We start from the raw sequence: 27,709 nt of genomic DNA, 5'->3' as shown, positions 1-27,709 counted from the left end.
TTTAGAGTTTGGATCACGTCATGGATACAGAGAGAGCTAAATAAATAAAAACATTAACATTCCAAATAAATGAATATCCCCATGTATCTCAACAGGAGTTTAATGATAATCACATTCGTTATAAAAAGTACTCCATATTGACTGAGCCTTTGGCAGGAGGAAGTTTAATACTAACACAAGTTCATTAAGATCCCACAGTACTTAAAGAGGCAAAATCTTATTAAACTCAATGAATGTTTTGCCTACTTAAGGATTGCACGACTGAGTCTACGTGACTAAATTATTAATAATTCTTTGCTTTTAGCTAAGTAAAAGTTAGCTGTTGTTGACTGATATTACAATTCTCATACTATTCAAAGACGGAAAATGTATGATTAAAAATACCGTTGTAAATGTGATGCTTTAGCAGACCTTCATTTTGAAAGCTTAGTTCTCAAATTAAGCTCCAAAGATTAACTCATTCTGCCTGCTCTGCTTTCATCCTAGCCTTCATAGTGTGTTAATGATACTTACAGATCCTTCTGAGCAACTAACCACCTGCCGGAATGGCCTGTTATACTGGCAGCAGAGGATTGGTTCATTATGGGACACACAAGAATTACTTAGCCGGTCTTCCCTGAAAAAGGAAATAAAATAGAAAAGAAAGATGAATCAGAGGATGTGCTGACATGCTTGCTGAATGCTTACATGGGACAACACCTGCTAAATCTTGCTCTCTCGAATACCTTTAAAGTCAAGGGCTGTCTACTCTGTAAGTCAGGAAAGGATTTGGCGCTCATGAGCCAAAGCACTGGTAGGCAGAGGAAAACCTTACTATATCTATTTGTGTGTTCTGGTGGCATAACTGATTTTGCCTGTTTGTAAGTGTTTAGATTAACTGATTTTAATGTCAGAAGGGAAGATCATCTACCTCCTACGTAACAGCTCACAGAATTCACCCAGTAATTTCTGCATCAAGTAAATAATGGCCGTTTGGGCTACAACATATTCTTTACAGAGAGATCTAGTCTCTCTTTTTTTTTTTAAGATTTCAAGTAATAGAAAATCCACCATTCACTAAGTAAGTTCTTCCAATGGTTAATTGTCCTCACTGTAAAAAACGTTCATCTTATTTCTATTCTGAATTTGTCTGGCTTCATCTTACAGCCATTGGATCTTGTTATGTCTTTGTCTGTTAGCAGAAGGTTCCTTCAGCCTATCTGAAATCTCTTCCTCATGTAGGTCTTTGATCAAGTCACCTATTAACCTTCTCTTGGATAAGGAGATTGAGCTTCTTAGGTGTATTGCTCTAGACCTCGAATCTTTCTTGTAGCTCTTTGACAAACTGGAAAGGGTTCAGAAATGTCCTTTTGGACGTGTTGACATTAGAAAAGGTCACATTATTCCAGTAATAGTTTCACTATAGCATTGCACAGTTCACATTCAGTTGCTTATGTACTATGAGCCTGTAAGTCCTTTTCAGTGTCACTGTATTCCAGGATACTATCTCCCATCTTGCAAGAGTAACCTACATTCTTTGTTTTTAGATGTATGACCTTGCATTTGGCTGCATTAAAATGCACGTGGTTCAAATGAGCCCACCTTTCCAAGCAATCTAGATAGGTCAGTTATACTGACCTATTCCCATAATTATTTCCATCTTAAAGACTACATGGAGCAATCTCTTCTTTAAAAAACAAAAAAATTACGGAGTGGCAAAATAGGGCTCAACCAAAATTAAGTGGCACATAGGCCTTGTGCTTGCTCTCTGCACCGGGGTGAATTACACCCGAAATGTCCGGGGTTGCCGCCTGTATTTTTTTTTTTTATCATAACGTAGGCATGTAGCAATATAAATGAAAGTCACTCATTGCAGTGTATTCTAGTGCCCCTAAAAAGAACATGGTCTGTGGAAGGGCTTGCCAGTTACAGCTACTGTAATGACTGCCATTAACCCAGCCTCCAGTAGCAAAAGGAATTTAAAAGTGCATGCAGTTTAAACTCTCCTTAAAGTTAACCTCTAAAGGCCTGGCTTTCTGAAGTGCTGAGCACCCACAACTCCAGCTAAAGCTCCTCCAGTATGTAGTGGTTTCTCCTGCACATGGAAGCTCAGAGATATAGTAAATACTGCAAGACTGTTCAGATTTTGTGATGAAAACAAGAACCATGACAATAATGTAGAAGGAGCTGCTATATGTAGAACTGCTGCATGCTACAGGCAGCTCCCCCACCTCCAGTTCAGACTCCAGTCCCCTCAGTTCATCCCTGCAGCATGTTAGTATCATAGGCTATTCTATAGCATACAGGCAGCTCTTCCTTGATTTTGGGTCAGTAAGTGTCAAAGAATATAGGAATTGCTATACTGGATCAGCCCCCAAGGTCCATCTGGTCCAGGATCCTGTTTTTGACAGTGGCAAACACCAGTTGCTCCAGAAGAAGATGCATGACACCGCACAGTAAACGGATGTGGGCTATTCTGTCACCCATGATGGTCTCATTCTAAATCCTGACAGTAAAAGATTGACTTAAGCATGAGGTTTTATATCCTTCCCAAAACCTTTTAGCGTTCATTATAACAACTCTGGATATTCTTGTTATCCAAACACACACTAGTCCCTTTTTGAATCTTGCTAAGTTTTTGGCAATGAGTCCCACAATCTAAGTATGCCTTGTATGAAAAAGAGTATTTCCTCTTGTCAGTGTTGAATTTGCCACCTTTCAATTTCACTGAATTCCTGTGGCGGTAGAGTGGTAACCTACTTCTGCTGGAAGTGCAGGAGAACAAGGCAATCTGCGGCAAGGTAGAGCGCTCTCAGCTCATTTGAGAAGTAACAAACTGCCATCTCTCCTCTGATCTGATTGGCTTTGGGAATCATAGTGAGGAGGCAGGACTGGTCTTCAATGTCCCACACCTTTCAGACACAGAAAGAGAGAGGTTAATATCCCTAACTTAGCCATTTCTAGGTATGCATGAAAACCAAACTCATGTGCAATGATCAATTAGACATCAACATATATACGGGTGAAAGAGTTTCAAGTTACACCAGTATGAATCTCATTAAATGCATCAATCTAGTTACGGGAGCACAAACCCTCATTGCAGACTCTGCAGTATACCTTGATCTGGTAACATATGAATATAAAGCCTTGCTTTATACGAGTGCCATGTCTACATCGGGGTCTGTGCCACTATAGCTGTACTGACAGAGCTTAAAATTTCCTAACTAGACAGGGACATTTTTAAAGTGATAGAGAAGTGAAGATTCAGTATTCCGCATTGCAGGGGACTGGATGGCTCTGGGTACTGGTAATGAGCTATGAAATCTCTCACCTCCACATTACTGGATCAAAACTAGCCCAGCTTGGAAGTGACAGTTGTTACCATCTAGAGGCTGTTCAGCAGCCAGTGTGCAGAGAATTGGGAAATAATATTCTTCTTCGAGTGCTTGCTCATATCGAGTCCAATTAGGTGTGCGTGCGCCGCGTGCAGGTTTGCCAGAAGATTTTTACCCTAGCAACACTCGGTGGGTCGGCTGGGCGCCCCTGGAGTGGTGCCGCTATTGCGCTGGATATATACCCCTGCTGACCCAACCGCCCCTCAGTTCCTTCTTACCGCCCGTGTCAGTCGTTGGAACAGTGGAGTGCAGTTTTACTGACCTCCACCTCCCTAGCTACTCGTAGTTCTCTAGTTATTTTTGTGTATATAGTTCAAAGTTATATAGTTATAGTTAATTTTTATCGTTCATAGTTAGTGTTACAGTTAAGAGGGGTTCGGAGATTAGCCCCTTCCCCGCACCCGGTGCCGGGGCTGTCATAACATATTCCCAGATTTGGACCTTAGCGTCCAAAATATGGGTGTTAGCATGAAAACCTCCAAGCTTAGTTACCAGCTTGGACCTGGTAAAGCTGCCACCACCGAAAAAATTAGAGTGTTTTGGGGCACTCTGGTCCCCCCAACAACCTTCCCTGGGGACCCCAAGACCCAAATTCCTTGAGTCTTATAACAAAGGGAAATAAACCATTTCCCCCCCACCTTCTCCCTTCCAGGTATTCCCTCCCTGAGTTCCTGGAGAGATACACAGAAGCAAGCTCCGTGAATCTAAACAGAGGGACTCCACCCTCCCCGTTTCCAGGAGAAACAGAAGTACTGAGAGCTAATCTCTCTTCCCCCCTCACCCAGAGGGAATGCAAAGTCAGGCTAGTAAATCTAACACACACAGATTTCCCCCTGACTTCTTCCTCCCACCAATTCCCTAGTGAGCACAGACTCAATTCCCTGGAGGTCCCCACTAAAGAAAAACTCCAACAGGTCTTAAAGAGAAAGCTTTATGTAAAAAGAAAAAAAAATACATAAAAATGGTCTCTCTGTATTAAGGTGACAAATACAGGGTCAATTGCTTAAAAGAAATATGAACAAACAGCCTTATTCAAAAGAACACAATTTAAAACACTCCAGCAACTACACACATATAAATACAAAATAAAAAACCTATAAATCACTATCTTATGCTTTGTACTTACAACTGGGAAACAGAAGATTAGAAAAGCAGGAGGCAGAAAAATCTTCTCATAGCTGAGAGAGTACAGGCAGAAGACCAAGAACAAAGGACTCACACACAAACTTCCCTCCACCCAGATTTGAAAAAGTCTTGTTTCCTGATTGGTCCTCTGGTCAGGTGTTTCAGGTTACTTCTTTCCAGGTGAAAGAGACATTAACCCTTAGCTATCTGTTTGTGACAGGGGCCCATGCCCGGTTCACCGGGTTTCAAACCGTGCTCGGCCTGTCACAAGCCGATGCTGACAGGAGATCCACACGACTCCTGTCTTAAGTGCCTTGGGGAATCTGACCTGGCAGATAAGTGTCGCATTTGCAAGGCTTTTAAGCCGAGAACAAAAAAGGAGCGGGACTTTCGGCTAAAACAGCTCCTCATGGAGGCAGCTCTTACCCCTCCGCCTTCGGCACCGAGTGCTGGTCAATCGGCGGGCAGAAGCGCCTCCTCGGCACCGGACTGTGCTAGTACTGCCAAGGCCACGGCACCGGCCGTTGCCGGCACCGAAGTAGACTCGGCACCGCTCCCTCTCCCTGAGGTCAAGATAGCCTAAGACTCCTGCTGCTTCTGTGCCACCTGCACTGCAGCCAGAGAGCTCGTCTAAGTCGGATAGCCCAGCACCGACACCTGCCGCAGCACCGACGATTCTGGTCTCGCAAGGGCCTTTGAGTCCGGTGCCTGTCAGCTCCCCGGCGCGAGCCGTGGTTGAGCTTACTATTCCATCCACGCTGGAGACACTGTCAACGGTGTGGGATCTGATTGCCATGACAGAGTCGACGCTGCCTCAACCCCTGGCACCGCCGGTGCGGGTAATACAGTCTATCGGCAAGCCTGCCTTGATAAGACCATCCTCTGTCGGCACAGCAGAGCGGCACCATTCACAATCGTGGTCCCGCAGATGTTCTAGGTCCCGTCGGCGCTCCCGTTCCCGACGCCGCTCGCAGTCCCAGCACCGTTCTCCTCCTCAGTACCGGTCGCACTTGCGGCACCATTCAGTATCCCGTTCGCCGGCCCGCTACTCTCGGCACCGCTCCAGCTCCCAGCACCGCTCCAGGCACCGTGACTCCCGTAGCCACTCCCGACGTCGAGCCTCAAGATCTCAGTCGACCTCCTGGCACCACTCCAGTCGCAGGTCCCGATCTCGTTCCCGGTACGCCTCCCAGTACTGGTCCCCGGTGCCGAGTAGAGCAAGGTTCGCTAGAGACAGAGACTCTGCCCAGGGCTTTTCAGCCCTCCATGGTCATCCAGACACGCATCAGTGTCATCCCACACGGACAGCTCTTATGCACAGGACCGCGATTCCGATGTGCCCACCAGAGTCTTCCAAGAGACCCAAGCCCAGGACCAAGTCCCCCATCAGTGGTCTTTCTGGACACCTTGGGCGTACCACCAGGCCCAAGGCGTACCAGTAGTTCCATCTCGCTCTGTCCCATCAGAGCACCGAGTACCAGAGGCGACAGTTAGCCGTCCTCCTCCGACTGCTACGGAGGAAGCCCCAGTTCACCCACTGGTTCCACTGGAGCAGGAGGTCGCCCAAGAGCAAGAGGCCACACAGGACCCGCTCGTCCCTGGCATCTCCTCTTCCTCTTCTCCAGATGAGGCGGTGGCAGGAACATCCTCCTCGGGCCCTCCTCCAATCGACCTGAGAGCCCATCAGGACCTCCTGAGGAGGGTAGCACTCAATATGAACCTCCAGGTGGAGGAAGTCCAGGAGGTAGAGGACCTGGTAGTGGACATTCTGTCGGCGGATGCCCCGTTTATTCGGACCATCCAGGCCAATGCCGATACTATATGGCAGTCTCCAGCCTCTATCCCTCCTGCGGCCAGAGGAGTCGAGCATAAATACATGGTGACCTCTAAAGGGTACGAGTACTTGTATGTCCATCCTCCTCCCTGCTCACTAGTCATCCAGTCTGTTAATGAGAGAGAATGCCATGGCCAGCAGGCACCAGCCCCGAAATCGAAGGACGCTAGGCGAATGGACCTACCTGGCCGCAAGGTGTACTCGGCAGGGGCCCTACAGCTTTAGGTGGTAAATCAACAAGCCCTGCTTAGCTGCTATAATTATAACACCTGGGTGGCGGTGCGTAAGTTTATGGAGCTACTCCCTCAAGACTCCTGCCAAGAGTTCGCTGTCCTCTTGGAGGAAGGGAAAAAGGTGGCCAGAACTTCCCTCCAGGCCTCGTTGGATGCAGCCGAATCAGCAGACAGGACTCTGGTCTCGGGTGTTGCCATGAGGCGCATCTCATGGCTTCAGGTTTCAAGCCTCCCACTGGAGCTGCAGTATACCATTCAGGACTTGCCATTTGATGGTAAAGGTCTCTTCTCAGAAAAGACTGATCCCAGACTGCAAAGCCCGAAGGACAACTGGGTCATAATGCGCTCTCTCGGCATGCATACGCTGGTGACCCAACGTAGGTCTTTCCGTCCCCAGCCTCACCACCCATACTCTATGCCTAGACAAAGACAGGACTTTGGCAGGCAGCGCAGCCGAGGTGGTCGTAGACAACAATCAGGACCCCAAGGAGACCAAAATCAAGGTCCCTCAAAACCACCAGCCGGACCAAAGACGAACTTTTGAAGGTGCGCCTGAGAGCGGCATACCAGTTGCAGACCAGGATCCTTCTCCTCCCTTCTCCAGCCGTCTCTCCTACTTCCTCCCGGCATGGTCCCAGTTAACTTCAGATCGCTGGGTCCTACACACGGTGGAGTATGGGTACCACTTCCAATTTATTTCAACCCTGCCCTCCCACCCCGTCCCTCTTCAGGGACCCCTCTCACGAGCAATTCCTCTTGCAACAGGTGCGGACACTCCTCGCCATGGGAGCTATAGAGGAGGTACCAAAGGACGAAAGGGGAAAGGGGTTTTACTCCCATTATTTCCTGATCCCCAAGTCGAAGGGAGGTCTCAGACCTATCCTAGACCTGCGAGGACATGGTATCCGTGGGGACCATTATCCTGTCCTTGGATCCTGGAGACTGGTATGCCGTCCTCGATATGAAGGACGCGTACTTTCACATCGCCATTTTTCCTCCACACAGGAGGTACCTCCGCTTGGTAGCCAACCATCAGTACTTCCAGTTTATGGTCCTGCCGTTTGGCCTTTCTACAGCCCCAAGAGTATTTACAAAGTGTATGGCCGTAGTCGCTGTCTATCTCCGCCGACATCGGATACACGTTTTTCCGTATCTGGACGATTGGCTCAACCGAGGGGCCTCCGAGACACAAGTCACCCAGCCTGTGGGCATTGTCAAGGACCAATTCACATGTCCAGGCCTGATGATCAATATAGAAAAATCCACTCTGGTTCCCACGCAGAGGTTAGACTTCATAGGAGCTATCCTGAACTCCAATCTAGCCAGGGCCTGCTTACCGCAGCAGCGGTTTCAGGCAATGGCAACAATCATCAGAGGTCTACAGAATTTCCCAAGGACTTCAGCTCACACTAGTCTCGGTCTCCTGGGTCACATGGCTGCCTGCACATTCGTAACCAAATACGCCAGACTCCGCCTCCATCCTCTCCAAGCTTGGCTCAACTCGCTATACTGCCCGGGCAGGGACCCAATAGACACGATAGTCACCATTCCCCCGAGCACTCTAGGCTCCCTAGACTGGTTGCTAACTCCCTCCCTGGTGTGTACAGGGCTGCCGTTCCATCCGCCCCAGCCCTCAATGTCCCTGACGACGGACGCGTCATCTCTCGGCTGGGGTTCTCACCTCGGACACCTTCGTACTCAAGGCCTCTGATCATCTCAGGAGCTGGCATTACACATAAATGTCCGAGAACTGAGAGCAGTCCGCCTGGCATGCCAGGCGTTCCAGCAACATTTATAAGGCAGTTGTGTCTCAGTGTTTACAGACACGATCCTCCCCGCTTTGTCAGGAGGTCATCCAACTCTGGGACTTTTGCATAGCCCACTCAATAGCCCTGGTAGCGTCCTTTCTCCCAGGGGTTCGGAACACTCTGGAGGATCGACTCAGCAGGTCCTTCCTGTCTCATGAGTCGTCGATCCGCCCGGACGTTATTCATTCTGTTTTCCAGAAGTGGGGATTTCCCCACATAGACCTGTTCGCTTCCCACGCAAACAGGAAATGCCAGATGTTCTGCTCCTTCCAAGGTCTCTCCCCGGGATCAATCTCGGACGCTTTCCTGATGCTGTGGAAGAGCCAGCTGCTTTATGCCTTCCCACCGTTCCCGCTGGTTCACAATGTCCTGCTAAAACTCCGCAGGGACAGAGCACACCTAATCATGATCGCTCCAGCATGGCCCAGGCAGCACTGGTACACCACGTTGCTCGACCTGTCAATAGCCAACCCAATTACCCTGTCACTTCACCCAGACCTCATAACTCAGAACCACGGCAGGCTTCGCCACCCAGACCTGCAGGCCCTTCACCTTACGGTGTGGCTAAACCAGTCAGAGTTACGTTGCTGTGCATCAGTACGACAGATTCTCCTGGGTAGCAGGAAACCTTCCACTCAGTCAACATATCTGCCCAAGTGGAAGCGTTTCTCCTGCTGGTGAGAAATGCATAATCTTACTCCCACTGAGGTCTCGATTCCCTCTACTTTGGACTACCTTTGGTCTCTCAAACAGCAGGGCCTAGCAGTATCATCACTGAGGGTACACTTGGCAGCAATCTCTATCTTCCACCCAGGGGAAGATGGCCGTTCCGTGTTCTCACACCCTATTGTTTCGAGGTTCCTCAAGGGCTTGGAGTGCTTATACCCCCAAGTACGCCGCCCAGCCCCAACCTGGGACCTCAACCTGGTTTTAACCAGGCTTATGTCTCCCCCATTCGAGCCGTTAGCAACCTGCTTGCTACTCTACCTGTCTTGGAAGACAGCTTTCGTCGTAGCCATTACATCGGCCAGACGAGTCTCCGAGCTTAGGGCTCTTACGGTGGATCTGCCGTACACTGTGTTCCACAGGGACAAAGTGCAGTTGCGGCCACACCTGGCATTCCTCCCTAAGGTGATTTCGGCCTTTCATGTTAACCAGGACATCTTTCTCCTGGTCTTCTTCCCGAGGTCACACTCAACGCGACAGGAGCAACAACTGCACGCCTTGGACATCCGTAGACCACTCGCATTTTATATTGAGCAGACAAAACCCTTTCGTAAAATGCCCCAATTCTTTGTTGCGGTAGCAGACTGAATGAAAGGCCTACCTGTTTCCTCTCAAGGATCTCATCTTGTGTGACGGCATGCATCCGCACTTGTTATGATTTGGCTCATATTTCCCCAAGCCACATCACCATGCATTCTACCAGGGCTCAGGCTTCATCTGCCGCCTTCTTGGCTCGTGTTCCTATCCAGGAGAGATGTCACGCAGCTACCTGGTCTTCGGTCCACATCTTTGCTTCACATTATGCTCTGGTTCAACAGTCCAGAGATGATGCAGCCTTTGGCTCAGCAGTTTTGCATTCTGCAATATTTCACTCCGACCCCACCACCTAGGTAAGGCTTGGGAATCACCTAATTGGAATCGATATGAGCAAGCACTCGAAGAAGAAAAGACGGTTACTCACCTTTGTAACTGTTGTTCTTCGAGATGTGTTGCTCTTATCCATTCCAGACCCGCCCTCCTTCCCCACTGTCAGAGTAGCTGGCAAGAAGGAACTGAGGGGCGGTTGGGTCGGCAGGGGTATATATCCGATGCCTTAGTGGCGCCACTCCAGGGGGCGCCCAGCCAACCCACCAAGTGTTGCTAGGGTAAAAATCTTCTGGCGAACGTGCACGCGGCGCGCGCACACCTAACTGGAACGGATATGAGCAACAACTCTCGAAGAACAACAGTTACAAAGGTGAGTAACCATCTTTTTTTCAGTCACTTCCAGAAATATGCCGCAGAATAGCTGGTCCTTGCTTGTGACTAGCAGCTTGCCTCTAGCTGATGGCACTAATTATCATCAAGTTGCCAATACAGCTGTGAAAGAGTTGGGAGAAGACTGTATAAGCAGAGAGGTAAAGTTGGGGGAAACAGACTGCTGAGGAGGTAGGAGAATGCATTGGGTGGAGGGTCAGGCTCCTGTTGGCAGGCACCTTGAGACAGGGATCTCCCAGCTCCTGGTCAGTGCTAGAGGAAGCTGACAACATACTTGGGGAAGGGAGGCAGCGAGGGAGAGCTTGCTAAGACAAGAAGCAACATAGGAAGAATTCTGCAGGAGCAGGTTAGGCTACTGTGGGCAGCCTTGAGGTAAGGTCAGTAAAAGCATTTTAATAGAGCCTGAGAGGGGCAGAATACTTATCCGTTCAGCAGAGAAGCAAAAACCCAGAGGCCTGAGAACCAAAGGAAGGCTGTTTTAAGCACAGGCTGCAGGGAAGCAGCAAAAAGGGGGTGATAGGCAGGAAACAGCAGCATGTCTGAAGAAGCTGACCCAGCTGCTTAATACAGGTGGAAGGGAACCCAGAGTAGCAGATGGGGCTGAGTTCCCCTAAGGAAGGGGGGATGTAAGTACGGTGATCAGATGTCCTGATTTTATAGTGACAATCCCGAAATTTGGGGCTTTTTCTTATATAGGTGCCTATTATAACCCCTCCTCTTCCCCTGTCCTGATTTTTCACACTTGCTATCTGGTCATCCTAGATATAAGCCCAACTGCAGGAGTAGATTAGGCGCCCATGGAGGAGGCCCTGGAGTGGGGGTGGGGGCAGTAAGAACACTTCAGTATAACCCAAGAGGAGCCAAAGAATTATTTGGACGTTTAGCTTAGACTTTCAGTTGGACCTTTTGTTACCCCCAAAGGACACTGAGGCCAGAGGGCCAAGCCACTGAAGGCTTGGTGAGAGGCAGACTGCCAGCAGGAGATGCTAGAAATGAGGGCCGTTTGCAGCATCACACCCTGACAAAAGGGTGATGAATACACTACCTTACAAAATAAAACTTCTCACATGTTCACAGTTTGTGGGGGCTGGAAGAAAGGCACAGGAATATATCAAGTGAAAACATCAACCTTGATTAATGGGGTCAAATTCTTCTCTCAGTTGCTACTGCCTAATTTGAGAAAACTTGAGAGAAAATTGGGCCATATTCTATAACATCTATTGTCAAAGCCACGTGAGGCAGGCAGATGCAATTCAACCATCAAACAAACTAATGATATAGTTAGTATAAGACTAAAAGTCATACTAAGATGGAAGAGACCCAGGTGGTGGGTAATCTAAAGTCAATACATGTCTTACAAAAAGGACATCATATTAGAGATTTTTTCCCACCTGCTGAACATCTTTCTATCCTAAGTATTTAGGGTTCAACACTGAAAGGTGTTGAAGAGTATTCAACTACCACTTAAGCCAGGGTGATAGGTGACTGGCAGACATTGCTGATTTGGTTGACTTAGTGTACCCTTGCTACACATATGCACATCGTTTGAAAACTTACTATGTTTATGTTAAGATGAGGTGTGATATGGAGCTGTCAAGTGATGCCATTACCATAGAAATGGGGATAAACAATGACACCATCAACATGCTAAAATGACCAGTTTAAAATATTTGCATGTGTTAGTTGACTCTATTTCAGGACAAAGTTGGATTTTTCTGATCTTAAAGCATCACTGCAACAATCTAATAATAAATGAAATGTAATAGTATTGGTGACATTTCTAGTCATCATCATCTTCTTCTTCATCATTCTGATCTGTGAGAGAGTGAGTTACCACAGTATTTATTGCCTTGGCAAATAACAGTTCTGTGCAGGGAATATTGTTCCGACTACAGACAAAGATGATTGTGCACCCATCCCTACTAGTATAGGCACAAATAACCTATTGTAGAAGGTCAGATGGCGTTGAGCACTAGAAGAATACAGGAAGTAGTTCATCCTCCACTTTTTTCTATTCATGTTGCAAGTATCATCTTTATTTATGTGAGAAGGCATCCAAATCTTTGTTTGCCAAGATGCAATTTTGACATGTTCTTCATGTCGTGCTGGAAGTTTGCCCAGTGACTTGTCCTTTTTGATGGCTAGATTGAGGCCCAAGCAATTCAGGTCTCTCTGGGTCTATTCTTTTTTGCTCTGGTCATACAGCATTGCTACCAACCTCCGAGCTGCAGAAGTTGCAGCTTGTCTGTCACTCTCTCCCAATCTGGCAAGGTCTCTGAAGTGGTAAATTCCCTTTGTTTTCACATCTTCCCCTTCCCCCCACCATCCAGTACAAATAGAAATGATGCAATCACATGGTGCTAATGTGTGTACTGCAACACAGTGTGTACTGCAGCACACTGCTGAAGTCAAGAGTGAGTGCATCACAAATTGCATGCACCAGTATGAGGCGACACTTGTCAATTGTGTTAGTAATAGTGCCTGTTTCGATCCACATGTTGTGTGTTCCATTTTTGGAAATTAGTGAACAGCAAGGACCAAAACATCTCTATTAGGTGACCTAATTACTATGGTTCCTTTGACACCAAGAGATCAAAAAGCCATATTGGCATGTTCAACATGCAGAAGTATCCTTGTGGCTGCTTCCTCTTGAGTACTGTACAAATCTTGGGCTTCAACACTTCTACTGGTAGTGGACTTTGTTATTTCATCATTGGAAAAGCCTCCAGTTAAGTAGTGTTTTTGCTGGGCAAACTTCTGCACTCTCAGGTAAGATTCTGAACCATATATTCAGAGACATTTTACTAGTGATTGTTGGATGCCACACTTAAATTTTTTCTTCTGTATTTCTTGCATCCAACCTTAGATCCTGTCCAGTGCTGTCTTTCTGCAGTTTTCAGAGTGACTGTGAAATACAGATCTGTCAAATACTTCAATGACAAAACTAGCTTTGTCAAATCCTTTTAGGACCTATTTCTGGTACTCAGCACCCAATTCACTGAATGTGTGGAATTTGTCTGCAGCCATCATTTGTATGACAACCAGAGTACCTCTCACGTGCACTGTGGTCTCTTTGTTGCATACTCTTAGCTCAAATATTCTTTCAGTTTGAGATTCCAGCTGATGCCCTAATTCAGCTTTTGTCTGCCCTAATTCAGCTTTTGTCTGCTCTTCTCATTGTTCCATCAGCATGGAAGAGGGACATGCACACAGATTCTATTAGGTTACTAAGAACACTTGCCATTGAAGCAACTTGCTAAGGACAAAGCTCTGCAGAAAATTTCTGGATCGATGCTACTGCAATTGTCCCTCTTTTGCCAGATTTAAATTTGGTCTTTTGGCATAGTTTGTGGCTAGTAAGCAGAAAAAGACCCTAATTGACAAAAAAAGGAAGGTCCTGAGAATAACGAGTAGTACCACTTGTTTGTACCGTAGGAGGAAGGTATGATTAAAAAAGTAACTAATGAAATAAAAAGCTACCATAACAAGACAAAGAAACTGTCCTAAAAGAAACAAACACAAACTTTCCCACTGTTCTGCTGATAAGCAAGGATGGGGAGGAGGAAAGTCACAAGGACAAACAGCTTCAAACTGGATTTTCACTAAAGTCAGCAAGTTAGCTGAAGGGTATAAAGAGAGCCATGAATCTGAAGGTTCTTTGTCAGACCCTTCCTGATCATGCTGGAGCTTACCAGGAGGAAGTGATTTTCCCTAGGTCTGACTTATTTGTAAATATACTGATCATATGCTTATGAATACTTTACTACTGTACTGGGTGTAGTGACTGCTTATTTTTAAGCTGCTAAGCATGTTTAGAGCAATTATATAAAATACACTGGGCCTTAAAAAATAATTTATGGTTTGTCTGGTGTCTCCCATATCAATATTAATTTCAAATGTTATCAGTAATTCCAACATCACCTCTCAAATCTCTCCGTTTGTTTTTCACAAACATCTGCTATTTTCAGTAGAAACTCTAATGCATTTGATGTTATATGCAGTCCAGCTGATATGTGGATAAGCACCTCTGGATATGATTCAGGGTCAAATGGGCTTGTCAATGTTGATGACACGGTTGGTAAAAGCTTTGCATTGACAAGGGATGAAGACCATGTTGGAGGCAAGAACTTGTTTGTGGACTTTATCTTCACTACTTCTTGTTAGAACATTTCTTTCTCTCATAGCTTTTGCATATTCATAATAGGACGCCGTGTATTGTCATTTCTAACAGTACTATTGACCTATGCGTACATGTGATTGAACTAAAAAGCTAGTTTCTAGACTGTTTCAAAGACTAGTACTGCAATTGCAAATTAAAACCTTCTACCAGGCAGACTACCATGTACAAAAGTTTACCAATGGAGAAGGAATACATTAGGAATCCATGTACATTTTTATCTATCCACTATGCTGTACAAACCATGAGCATGCAGTCTTCTGCGACTGGTGCATAGCCTTCAGTGTGAGATTGATCTGGTCTGCAAATTTCAGTTGAAAATATAGAAAACTCAGGATCACCTGAGATACTTTTAAGACACAACTGAGAATATGTGCTGTGAAAACATTTCATGTTAGTATATTTCAAAATGTTGATATTTGCCATTTTGCCACATGCTTAACCACTTCATTATTTCTGAAAAGAGAGATTTGCTCATGCAAACTAATACAAATCTTTTAATACATTATTGGGCAAAGCTACCACATGACAAACACCATATTAAGATGTTGAAATTAACTTAAACAGTAAAAACTTGTTATCAGTCATGTTGCAGTGTTTCAGGAACAGTGCGAAAAGATTCATTTTGGGTACCATTGTTTCTCTTTGCATACAGGCCTATAGCACCATTTGATGGCTCCACATCATACCTCATCTAAATATACCTAAAAAATAAGCTTTCAAATTATATGGGTGGGGAGGGGAAGGAGGATTGGAAACATTAAACTCCAAAAATATGGCCCTTTTTGGAGCATTGCTGTATCTCTCTGAGTTGAGGATGATAAACACTATATACGAGGCTCTCCGCTCCTTGCAGGATTGGGCCTTTAGCGTACTTATCATTGTAGTCTTCATACATCAGATTTAATCTTTTATGGCTAGGTTGTGAACATCTTACACAGGTGAACTGGTCCTCAGCCAGGTAGTCTCATAACTCATATGGCTAAGCACTGACTAAAGACAGTAAAGGATAAACAATCTAACCCATTGGTATTTGTGTGATCCAGTTATATCTGAATGAATTTTAGCAACACTTACAGACATGATGCTGTTATCTCAGGTTAATGTTTGTCAGGCTCAAGCAAATACTGAAATGGATGAAACAAGGTGAGATTAAATCAAATTTCTGTTTTCCTTTGAGCCCTGCACCTCCTGAATTGCTGCATTATATGCCTGGGTTTCCATACTGATATCTGGAAACTCTACAACTTACTGAGAGTACAACTACTCACCTTAACAGTGCTGTCCATGGAGACTGAGAAGAGCTTTGTGTTGCCATCAGCTATACACAGGAAGCCAATTGGGGAAGTATGTCCACGCAGTAGGCCAATAGCCCATCTAGTAAAACAAAACATTTCTAAATAGATTTAACTCTTGAAACATCAACATTTTCCTAAAGTCTCATGGTGTTATGGTCCTTTTTTGCTTAAGATTTTTTTTAATACTTTAGTTCATGATGAATGAGCCCTTATTTCTGACCTTGACATTAATATTATGGGCAAAATCCTATACTCTGCCAGGAAAATACTATTTATTTGTAGACATTCATCACCTAACACCTGAGTGGGAACAATCACTAATGACTGGACCTTCACCATACATAGGCCAGATGGGTAAACTTTATTAGCTCCATTTTACATGTGAGGAAACTGAGGCACAGAAGTATCCAAGACCACACAGGAAAAGGAGCAGAGGTCTCCTGAGTCCCACTCTTGTAACTTAACCAGGAGGCCAACCTCTCTCCTGGGTGGTACACTCAGAGTACAATAGGTCTCAAGGCCAGATGGAACCACTGTGATCATCTAGTCTGACCTCCTGCATAGCACAGGCCACAGAACCTCCCCAGAATAATTCCTAGAGCATATTTTAAGAAAAACATCCAATCTTGATTTCAAATAGGTCAGTGATGGAGAATCCACCACAACTCTTGATAAACTGTTCCAATGGTTAGTTACTCCCACCACTACATTTTTTTTTTACCCATTTCCAAACTAAATTTGTATAGCTTCAACTTCCAGCCATTGGATCACGTTATATTCTTCTCTGCTAAACTGAAGAGTCCATCATCATTAAAAAATTTGTTCCCCATGTAGGTCATAGACTGATCAAGTCATCCCTTAACCTTCTCGTTGTTAAATAGATTGAGCTCCTTGAGTCTATTACTATTAGACATGTTTTTCTAATCCTTTAATCATTCTTGTGGCTCTTCAAGAAGGATGTTGATAAATTGAGGAGGGTTCAGTGAACTGTGGACACAGTGTTCCAGCAGCAGTCAGACCAGTGCCAAATACAGAAGTAAAACACCCTCTCTGCTCCTACTCGAGATTCCTCTGTTTATGAATCCCAGGATTGCATTAGCTCTTTTGGCCACAGCATCACATTGGCAGCTCACCTTCAGCTGAGTAGCCAGCCCCTCTCCTCCCAAAATCTCTTTCAGAGTCAGTGCTTCTCAGGATAGACTTCCCTCATCCTGTAAGTATGGCCTACTTTTCTGTTCCCACATGTATATGTTTACATTTGGCAGTATTAAAATGCATATTATTCGCTTGCACCCAGTTTACCAAGTTATCTAGATCACTCTGAATCAGTGATTCCACATGTATGATATTACTTCCCTATTTTCTTATTCTGAAATCTGTATCTAAATAAAATATATCTTTCATTAATTTAATATGAAACAGAGCCCTTTGCCTAAGTGAAGCAAAATACCAGGAAAATGATGCAACAGAAATCTGGTTAGGGTGCAACAGATTCAGAGGCAAAAGGGGCAGATACTGACAAGTGTCACTTGACAATAGAAAAGTAAACACGGCACTTAGCATATTATTCACAAGTAACAGAGTATTGTACACTGAGTCATTCACTCTTCCAAGCCCAACTGCCTACCCTCATTTCTGCTTCCTTCATAGTGGAGAGTGGCTGAAGCAGACCTCAGTGTACCCTTGACTACTTAAAAGGTCTAATTCTACCAGTTAGTGGAAAAGGGTTTGCTACAGATTGTTATGAGCTTATCTAGATAGGATATGACGTGCCTTGTAAAGGACAGCAGTTGAGGCCACACAGCCAGCCCAAGACTGTGAAAGAATGTATAAATACTTCACCTCAAGTTTTTTCCCTGACTTGAAGCAAGAATCATATTAGACTGATCTGCTGCTCATCTTTAAGCCATTAAGATAGCCATTAAGCTGCTGCAGACATTGGCCCTAAAACAATTATTTCTCTAGAAGAACTGACAAATACTGGCAGAAAAAGAACTAACTGTCTTGCCTATGTGAGATATTTGACTGTTAGTGAAGAGGAACTATTGCTCTTCTTCTGCCCCAGAGGAAATAGCTTTTAAAATTTCTTTTGACTGTCTTTCACAAGTAACAGGAATTAGCACTCAGAATACTATTAACTTTCCCTATTTGTTTCTCCTCCTCCTCTTGTTCTAGGTTCCTTCAGCATCACACATTCGTCTTTTAGCATCATACCCCCTGGAACAAGCCTCCCCCTAAACACACATGCACATGTGCTGGGAAAGTAAGGTACATTTGTTTGGGTCATAACACTTGCAGAACCTAGAAACAGAAAATAAAATCTGTGCTTGCACAAAGGCCTTATTGTCCCCTTTATAGAACATTTCTTATACACAAACCTTCTAACACCATAACTATCCTTCAACTTCTGTCTCCCCAGAGTTTTGATGATGTTGCTTCTCATCCAGGGGTGGCTCCAGGCATCAACATGCCAAGCGCGTGCCTGGGGTGGCAAGGCATGGGAGGGCGCTCTGCTGGTCACTGTGAGGGCAGCAGGCAGGTTGCCTTCGGTGGCATGCCTGCGGAGGGTCTGCTGGTCCAGCGGCTTCGGCAGACCTCCCACAGGCATGCCGCCAAATCCGTGGGACCGGGGACCTTCCGCAGGCAAACCGCCGAAGGCAGCCTGCCTGCCATGCTTGGGGCAGCAAAATACCTATAACCGCCCCTGTTCTCATCTTCCAAAAGTTTTGACCTCCCTCTCCACTCCAGACGTGGAAAGACCTCCCTCCACAGCAAGATTCTTATTCCAAAACAAAAAAGCTGTTTCCAAAACTAATTAGGGTTATTGAACAACAAAGTATTTGCCTATCACATCATTTACAAAACCACAACACTTAGAAGTAAGGATATTAATAGCTAGGGACATCAATTATCTTACACTGCCCCTCCAACAAGTAATACATTACTACAAGTACCAAAAATTGCATAGTTATCGGCAGTTACATCTGAATGTGTACAGGATGCAGATCTGTGGAATACGGAAGTGTCATTTTTACAGTACATTTCAGGGAGGGCCATACTTTAAATGCTTGAATGTATTTTAAAAAAGAGCTCTAAACCATGAATCATAGGATGTTTGAGGTATTCTCCATTGACAGCCATACTACAGAGGCAACCTTAAAGAAAGTCAGTGTGTGCGCGCGACGGGCGGAGGTGGGGGGAGGGGAAATCTGGGGAGACTGCTGAAATATCTATGGAAACATCGTGACAGAGGCTCCTTGACAAAGGGGTCCCGTTTTGCCAACAACTCTTATCTCACTCTCGACAAACTCACTACACCAAACATCTTGCAAGATATTTATCCATAAATAGTAGCATCTAAGGTATCTACAGAAAGCTCATAACGTCACAAAATTCATAATCATTGTGAGATGTTTGTATGGGTAATATTTCTGGAATAATGGATTTTATATTGGAAGCATGTTTCATGGCTTAGTCACCAGGGGACAATGTCTCTGGTGCTTCATTCAAGCAGTAGGGACTTGTCACACTGCTCTGGCTGGTTGGTGATATATTGCAAGGCTCGACTGTCTGTTCTTGCTCCATCCAAAAGATAATGGCAAATAATCTAAACATGTGGGAGGTAAAAAAGGAAAATTACAACAGACAGAAGTTCATCCTGTCTGTGAATAAAAACAAGAGACTGATTCCGTATATGAGAGCTGGGAGAAAGAACCTCTGAATCCTTCCACTGGTGGGAGTAAAGATATTCTCATGAAAAACTGGATCCTAGTTCCTCTGAAATCAGCCAGCTCTGCACCAGATTGAACTTTGGGGATGGGAGGGAAAACCTACTTTTAGATAGGAAAGATAACTGTTAAGTGTAGATGCAGGTTCACATTGTGACATGCTGACACACCAATATTCACCACTGTCATGTAATTAGGATATGTCTTATACAAAGTATGCCTTGTGAGGTGTCATTCTAAAAATCTTGATCTGCTAGACAGTAATATCTCGTTGAATTGTATGTGAAGTTATGAAGTTTGGCTACGTATGTGTTGCTGAAACATGTTCTGAGGTTGAAAACATCCACAAACAGCCTTTCAGGTACGACAGTAAAAAGGCCAATGTTAACGGCTTATTGAGGAAATGCACACAAACACAAAGACTACCCAAGGAACTTTGTACAATGGAAACCTCTCAGAGATAGCACTACAAATGGGAACTGTTTGACCCAGGTCACAGCAACAGAGCTTTCCAGCAAGTGGGGAGAAGATATAAAAGGGGGAAAATGACATCCTGGGAGCACCTCACTCTCCCTACAACAACACACCTGGAAACACCTGAGGACTGAACTGTGGGAATGGATGGTTCCTGGCTGGAAGGATTTTTAGCCTGTGTATGAAAACCTGGGAAAGCCAAGCCAACCTGTGCTTTAAGAATCTGACAGCCTGTTTATCACTCAGTGTGAGGATTTGCTAAGTCATATCCTACCTATCTAGTGTGTTAAATTCAGTTTGCAGTTTTTGTTAATTCACTAAGGTAATCTGCTTTGATCTGGTTGCTATCACTTATAGTCACTTAAAATCTATCTTTTGCAGTTAATAAACTTGTCTTGTTTTGTCTCTAAAACAAGTGCGGAACTCATACGTGGGGCAGAAAGCTGTTGCATACCTCTTTCCACATTGAGGGAGAGGGCGAATTTTATGATTTTACCCTGTATAAATTCTCTGTGCAGCACAAGACAATACAATTTGGGGTTTACACTCCAGAGGTGATGTGCACTTGCAAGTTGGGCAATTCCTTAGCTGAACTCTCCCATGCAGAGCTGATCTCAGCATCCATGTGAATATAGCTGCATCTGGGTGCGTCTCTATCTGTGTGTGTGTGTGTGTGTGTGTGTGTGTGCTGGAAAGGGGTTTGAGGGCCTGTCACAGCAGCACAGAGTAAGGGGAACGCAGGCTGGGGGGACAAGCAGGTTCAGTGGTATCCTAGTTCCAAGCGGTGCCACGGGGAGAACCCATCACACACATATTATTCTGTTTTGTATTGTAACCATTTGTTTCAACCACTTGCTTCTAGTTACCTCTCCATTATTTTTTAAATAAACCTACTTTTGTTTTATTACAACAGTGTTTCTCAAACTGGGGTCACCACACGTGTAGAGAAAGCCCCTGGCGGGCCAGGCCGGTTTGTTTACCTGCCCGGTCTGCAGGTCCGGCCTATCGCAGCTCTCACTGGCTGGGGTTCGCTGCTCCAGGCCAATGGGAGCTGCTGGAAGCAGCAGTCAGTAAGTCCTTCGCCCCACACCACTTCCAGCAGCTCCCATTGGCTTGGAGCAGCGAACCGCAGCCAGTGGGAGCCACGATCGGCCGGACCTGCAGACGGGAGCAGGTGAACAAACTGGCCCAGCCCGCCAGGGGCTTTCCCTACACAAGCGGCAACCCCAGTTTGAGAAACACTGTATTACAAAGAGAGAGGGAGAGAGAGAGAGAGAGAGAGAGAGAATGTGAGTGTGTGTGTGTTTAAACACAAGAGCTTATTAAACTGGGTACACTGCTCCTGGGGGCAGAGGTTCTCTGAGTAGCTCATGTTAGCGACTAGATATCACAGGGCAACAATTCAAAGGGACTCTGGTACACCTCTTGTTAACCTACAAGGTGAAGACAAGGCTGGCATAGCCCAGAGGACAACACTGAGCGAGTAATAAGCTGGTGATGTTGGGGAACTAACACCCAGTTACCACACATGAGACTCCCTCACGCTGGAGGTAACTCAGTCCTGGGTACCCCAAGAACCACACACAGAATTAAGAGGGAGCAGAGAGAGCCCTGTGTAGTCCTCATTGTAAGTTGCTTTTTATGCTCATTAACCCTGCCAAGTCACCACAGAGGAAGTTGGATTCTACTTCTTGTGAGTCACTAACAGACTTGTTTAAGTTCCAATTAGCTATCTGTGGGCGCACCTTCTGAAGCCACTGCAGCACAGGTGTAACCGAGGGCCTCATTTGGTCTGTAAAAGCAGCAAAGAGTCCTGTGGCACCTTATAGACCAACAGACGTATTGCAGCATGAGCTTTCCTGGGTGAATACCCACTTCGTCGGATGCATGCTCATGCTCCAATACATCTGTTAGTCTATAAGGTGCCACAGGACTCTTTGCTGCTTTTACAGATCCAGACTAACATGGCTATACCTTTGATATTTGGCCTGTAGACACTACTAGTCTACATATTGTGTAATAAGAGTCCAGGTTGACTCTCATATCCCTGGGTGAACATGAAAAGCTGCTGGTTAGAAAATACTTTTATATCTCAAAATGGGCTCAGTTTAGAAGTAATCAGTGACACCCCAATTCTTCAAAGATTTGTGCAGGTGCTTAACTGTGTGGCTTGTGAATAGTCCTAATCACAGAATTTAAGGTCAGAAGAGATCACAGTGATCAACTGGTTTGATCGCCTATAAACACAGATTAGAGGACTTCCCTGAAGCAACAGCTGTTTGAATTAGACCAGATTTTAGCAACATTCAATTTTTATTTTAAAATTGCCAATAATGGACAATCTACCACACCCTTTGTGTCAAGGCTCCTCCCCCACTCTGAACTTTAGGGTACAGATGTGGGGACCTGCATGGACACTTCTAAGCTTAATTACTAGCTTAGATCTGGTAACACTGCCACCATCCAGAAATTTCAGTGTCTGGAACACTTCCTGTCCCCCCAAAACCTTTCCCTCCCTGGGCAGCCTTGAGAGGCTTTTTCATCAAGTTCCTGGTGAACACCGATCAACTCCTTGGATCTTAACACAAGGAGAATTTAACCATCCCCCCCTCCTTTCCCCCACCAATTCCTGGTGAGTCCAGATCCAATCCCCTTGGATCTTAAAACAAGGAAAAATCAATCAGGTTCTTAAAAAGAAAGTTTTTATTAAAGAAAGAAAGGTAAAAATCATCTCTGTAAAATCAGGATGGAAAATACTTTACAGGGTAATCAGATTCATATAGCCCAGAGGAACCCCCTCTAGCCTTCGGTTCAAAGTTACAGCAAACAGAGGTAAAATCCTCTCAGCAAAAAGGAACACTTACAAGTTAAGAAAACAAAAATAAGACTAACATGCCTTGCCTGGCTGTTACTTACAACTTTGAAACATGACAGACTGATTAAGAAAGATTTGGAGACTCTGGATTGACATCTGGTCCCTCTTAGTCCCAAGAGCGAACCACCCCCAAAACAAAGAACACAAAACAAAAGACTTCCCCCCACCAAGATTTGAAAGTATCTTGTCCCCTTATTGGTCCTCTGGTCAGGTGTCAGCCAGGTTTACTGAGCTTCTTAACCCCTTACAGGTAAAAGAGGCATTAACCCTTAACTATCTGTTTATGACACCTTGGTAAATTGTTCTAGTGGTTAATAACCAGTAGCTCAGCTAGAGGGGGAGCATGGGGAGCGGCCGCTCCCACTGAGCAGAAAAGTGGCGCCTTTTAAAATATTTACTCACCCAGCAGTGCTCCAGGTCTTCGGTGGCACTTCGGCGGCGAGGCCTTCAGCCGCTAGGGGTCAGTCGGGGTTTTTCTTTTTTCTTCACAGCAGGTAGCACCTGTTTTTATATGTTTGCTCTCCCTGCTGCTAAAACCTGGCTTTGTCACTGTTAATAGCCCTCACTGTTAAAACTTTGTGCCTTATTTCCAGTCTGAATTTGTCGAGCTTCAACTTCCAATTATTATACTGCTAAGATGAAAAACCCATTATCAACATTTTGATCCCCGTGTAGTTGCTTCTCAGGGTAGTCTTCCATCTTGTAAATACACTGTGACACAGCAGGGCTTCTCTGCAGCTTAACAAGCACTCTTTGCTACTTTTTAAGTAGATTTTTGTCTAAACATAAGCAAACAACAGACGAAACAGTTCCTCGGCTCGCTTTGTCCTGGGTTCTCTGGTAAACTTTCTGCTTGCAGCTTCCTAATCCCAGTTAGCTCCCTTCCCACAGCCAGTTCTCATAAGCCAGTTCTGCTCTCAGCAAGCTCTTCAGAACACTGGCTGCAGGACTATCTCCCTGAGCCCCAGTCCCCACGTTCCAAAGACTTGCACTGGACTTAGCTCTACTCCTCTATGGTTCTTCTAATACACAACCTGCCTCAGTCACAACTCTCCTGCCTGCTCTCTTACACGCTTTTTCTAGCCGCTGGTGTAGCCCTGATCCCTTTAATTGACTCAGTTGGGCCCAACTGTTCTGACACAAATGTGCTGGGCCTTGTCTACTCACAGAGACCAGCTATGCTGTGACAGGTTGCCTACATTCTAAATGTATAACTTTATTGCCTGAATTGCCTAAATGTATAACTTTACATTTGGTTGTCTTACAATATATATTGTTTTCTTACATCCAGTTTACCATGCCATTCATAGTTCTCTGGATTAGTGAACTGTCCTCTTCATTATTTATCACTCCCCAAATCTTTGTATGATCTGCAAACTTTATCCATAATTACTTTAAAAAACTTTATCCATAAAACTGTATCCAATAATTTATCAGGTCGCTGATAAAAATGATAGTGTAGCGCCAAGAATGGATCCCTATAGGTCCCCACTAGATGATGATGATGATGATTCTTCATTTACAGTTACATTTTGAAACCTGTCGGTTACCCACTTAAAGTGTCATGTTGATTTGTATTGTTCTAGTTTTTTAATCAAAACATTGTGCAGTACCAAGTGAAATGACTAAGAGAAGTCTAAATATAGGGCAAAAGATTTATATGATCTGAAGAGTATATCAAATGCCTTTATCAACCCAGACTAGTCATCTCATCAAATAAAATATCAAGTTAATTTGACAGAATCTATTTTCCACAAATACATGTTGACTGGCATTAATTACTCTCCTTTAATAAAGAATTTGATCAAGTCCCATATCAGCCATTCCCTTATTTTGGCTGGAATTTCTGACAGGCCTATAATTATATGCGTTGTCTTGTTTACCTTTGTAAAATATTCTCACAACATTCGCTATCTGACAGTACTCTGGAACTTCCCCAACATTCCAAAGGTTATTGAAAATCAACATGAAGGGTCCAGAAGTCAGTGGCATTACTCAGAGTACATAAAGTTAAGCATATGTATAAGAATTTACAAGATTGGAGCCTGAAAGACTACACATAGAGAACCATAGTGCCAATTTTGCAGTCACTTTCCCAGCAGCACTGCACTTGCAGGCTTTGCATGATACCATACCATAATTCAAAACAAACATAGCTTTTAGTCTTAGCCTTAGTTTTGGAACAGGATAATCCCACTTGAACATCTTAAAAAATACATTGTTAGCGCTACCATAAACAAATAATACATGAAAACTGACTAACATTGGTTAGTCCTTCAGTCACCTACCCAGGAACATAAGGATTCCATAGACGAATATTCCGGTCCAAACCGCCAGTCACAAGAATGTTACTTTCTTTACAGAAGTCAAAGGCCTTGACCCCTCTGTGCACTTTGAATTGTGATTCATCACAGTTAAAGCGCCTTGGAGGGGAAGCCCCACCTGGCAGAGTGCACTTGGTTGGAATGCTGCTGGAGTCCATCAGAATCCTCAAACGATGCTGCACATCTTTAGTTTCATTGACACAGCCTGTGCCAGAAAAATTGGAAATGAGAAAAATAAACTCAAACGTGCTTTTTTCAATTACATTAAAAGCAAATGGCAAGGCCCCAATCCTGCAAAGGCACAAGTGCTTAACTTTACTCATGCAAGAAGTACTATTGAGGTCAACAAGAATACCCACATGTAGATAAAGTTAAGCATGGGTGGAAGTGTTTACAGGATTGGGGTCTGTGTTGCGAGGATGAAGATTCAAAGCTGTTAAAGAGAGTGCATACATAGAATACTAAAGTACACCTCTACCCCGATATAATGCGACCCGATATAACATGAATTCGGATATAACAGTAAAGCAGGGCTCTGGGGGAGGTGGGGCGGGATTGCGTGCTCCAGCGGATCAAAGCAAGTTCGATATAATGCGGTTTCACCTATAACACGGTAAAAAATTTTTGGATCCCGAGGACAGCATTATATCGGGGTAGAGGTGTACCATTTAGAAGTCAAATGTTTGAAAAATCATTTTCTCCTCTTACCTATATGCAAGGCTGCTGGGTTGTCACGGTGGTAAAAATATCTCTGATACCATGAGTTTTCTGTTTATCCATGACTTTTCTGTGTGTCCATAATTTTAATAAACTCACGGCACAGCAGCAGCTCCTGTCCTACAGGTCCGGGTGTGGCTCCCCATTGTTTGGTGTGACCTGATGCAGAAGGCTGCCGCAACACTCAGGTTTGGCCCTGCTATCCCACTATCAGGACAAAGGGCCAAACCTGAGCAGCACTGTGACGCTGTGCACCAGGTTGCAATATCTGGAGCAGGAACGGCCCAGACATGTAGAACAGGAGCTACTGCTGTGGAGTGGGCTTGCTCTGCGGCCTTGCCCCAACCCCCAGGTGCAAGACCTAACTTCCTCTCGTACATGGCTCCCCCCACTTTAAATGGCACTTCCATGACTTTACACCCCATTTTCCCCCTTAAGCCCTTGACTTTTACTAAATGTACTATGACTGCTCGGTGATTATTTGATAATAAAATGCTGTGACAAATCTGCAGTCCTCCCTATATGCCAAGAGCTCAGTGCAAAACTAAATGAAAGTTGGTGGTTTCTCTCTGAGTTTGTTTGAACATCAAAGCAAAAATACAGAATAATGTTTGTTGCCCCTTTTATGTTCAAGGCACTTTAAAACCATTATCTAATTTGAGTACCACAATACCCATTTCGGGTAGGTAATTTAAATCCCAGTCCTGCAAGGTGCCCCTTACAGGAAGACCCCTGTAACCATGCAGAGCTGTGCGGCTTGGAGGATCAAGGCCTAAAGATTATTTAATTGGTTTATCCCATTCCATAGAAAACCCCAGCAAGAGCAGGCCTTCAGGCAAGAAAAGTCTGAGGTGCCCTTCTCAAGTTTTTTCACCAGATTGTTTTGTAGGGGATAGAGGTATCTTTCCACCTGTTACAGCTGGAAAAGCTGAGTCAGATGCCATTTTGATTTTCAGTACATCTGTAGAATGTTACAGTCACTACATCTTCTGATGATCTCCCTCTCTCTGAGGCTCAATATTTGGTCATTTTCAATTGTTTTCTGATTTCAGATTAAGGCAATCTTGTCTGAGAAACACCTGCATTGCTCTTTGTTTGTGGAGAAACGTAACAGAGAAGCTCTAATTTTTCTAAATGAACATTCAAGTAGACGTTCAAGCCAACATCACTGATCTCCGATAACAGCCAAATTGATTTTGCAGATAACTCACTGCTGCAATTTCTCCCTCATATAACAAACCATTATATAGGTTCTTCATCTCTCCTTCCTCCATCATCATTTAGGAAGCAAACACCATAGTGATTTGTTCTACCCATAAAGAGCATTGAGAAATGTCATTTGGAGTAATGTGTTACAGTATTGTTATAAATTATTTTTAAATGATGGGGTGAAAAATGGTAACTTGTTTCCTTATGCTCAAATGGCTTTTTGTTCTCAGGGATAATGACAGTAATGAAAGTTTGGAAGCTAAAGAGGCAGATACCTGCTCTCATGTCAGAGATGCCCTACACAGTATGAACTGAAAAACAGTAATGCAATTGTAAGTGGGGTTTCAGCCATTCATAGTATAAAGTAATTGATAACTTGTTCGAAGAGATTTCAAATCTCACAGTGTGGCATATTGGTGCTCTTCTAGTCACCTGAATGACCTCAGCAATATTAGATCTCTCCACATTGCACTGTCTAAGGGATCCAGATCATTTGCAAATTCAAGTGCCAGTAAAAAATTGAAACAACCGAATAGTTTTAAGTCCTCAT

At 44.5% G+C, this 27,709-nt stretch overlaps 1 protein-coding gene across 4 annotated transcripts in view; it reads right to left on the bottom strand.

The window, feature by feature from the left end:
- Nucleotides 1-27,709, bottom strand: part of LOC115652284 (WD repeat-containing protein 64-like) — an 80,170-nt gene that overhangs the window by 20,315 nt on the left and 32,146 nt on the right. For all 4 annotated transcript variants that reach the window (XM_030564129.1, XM_030564125.1, XM_030564128.1 and 1 more), the window contains 4 exons: nt 25,198-25,438; nt 15,806-15,911; nt 2,740-2,891; nt 514-616 (listed from right to left, as the gene is read on the bottom strand). In XM_030564129.1, the coding sequence (XP_030419989.1) occupies nt 514-616; nt 2,740-2,891; nt 15,806-15,911; nt 25,198-25,438 (602 nt within the window). The remainder of the gene's footprint in view (nt 1-513; nt 617-2,739; nt 2,892-15,805; nt 15,912-25,197; nt 25,439-27,709) is intronic.

Source organism: Gopherus evgoodei, chromosome 5, assembly GCF_007399415.2.
Source record: "Gopherus evgoodei ecotype Sinaloan lineage chromosome 5, rGopEvg1_v1.p, whole genome shotgun sequence".
NCBI lineage: Eukaryota > Metazoa > Chordata > Testudines > Testudinidae > Gopherus > Gopherus evgoodei.
This window is presented reverse-complemented; position numbering and strand designations above follow the sequence as displayed.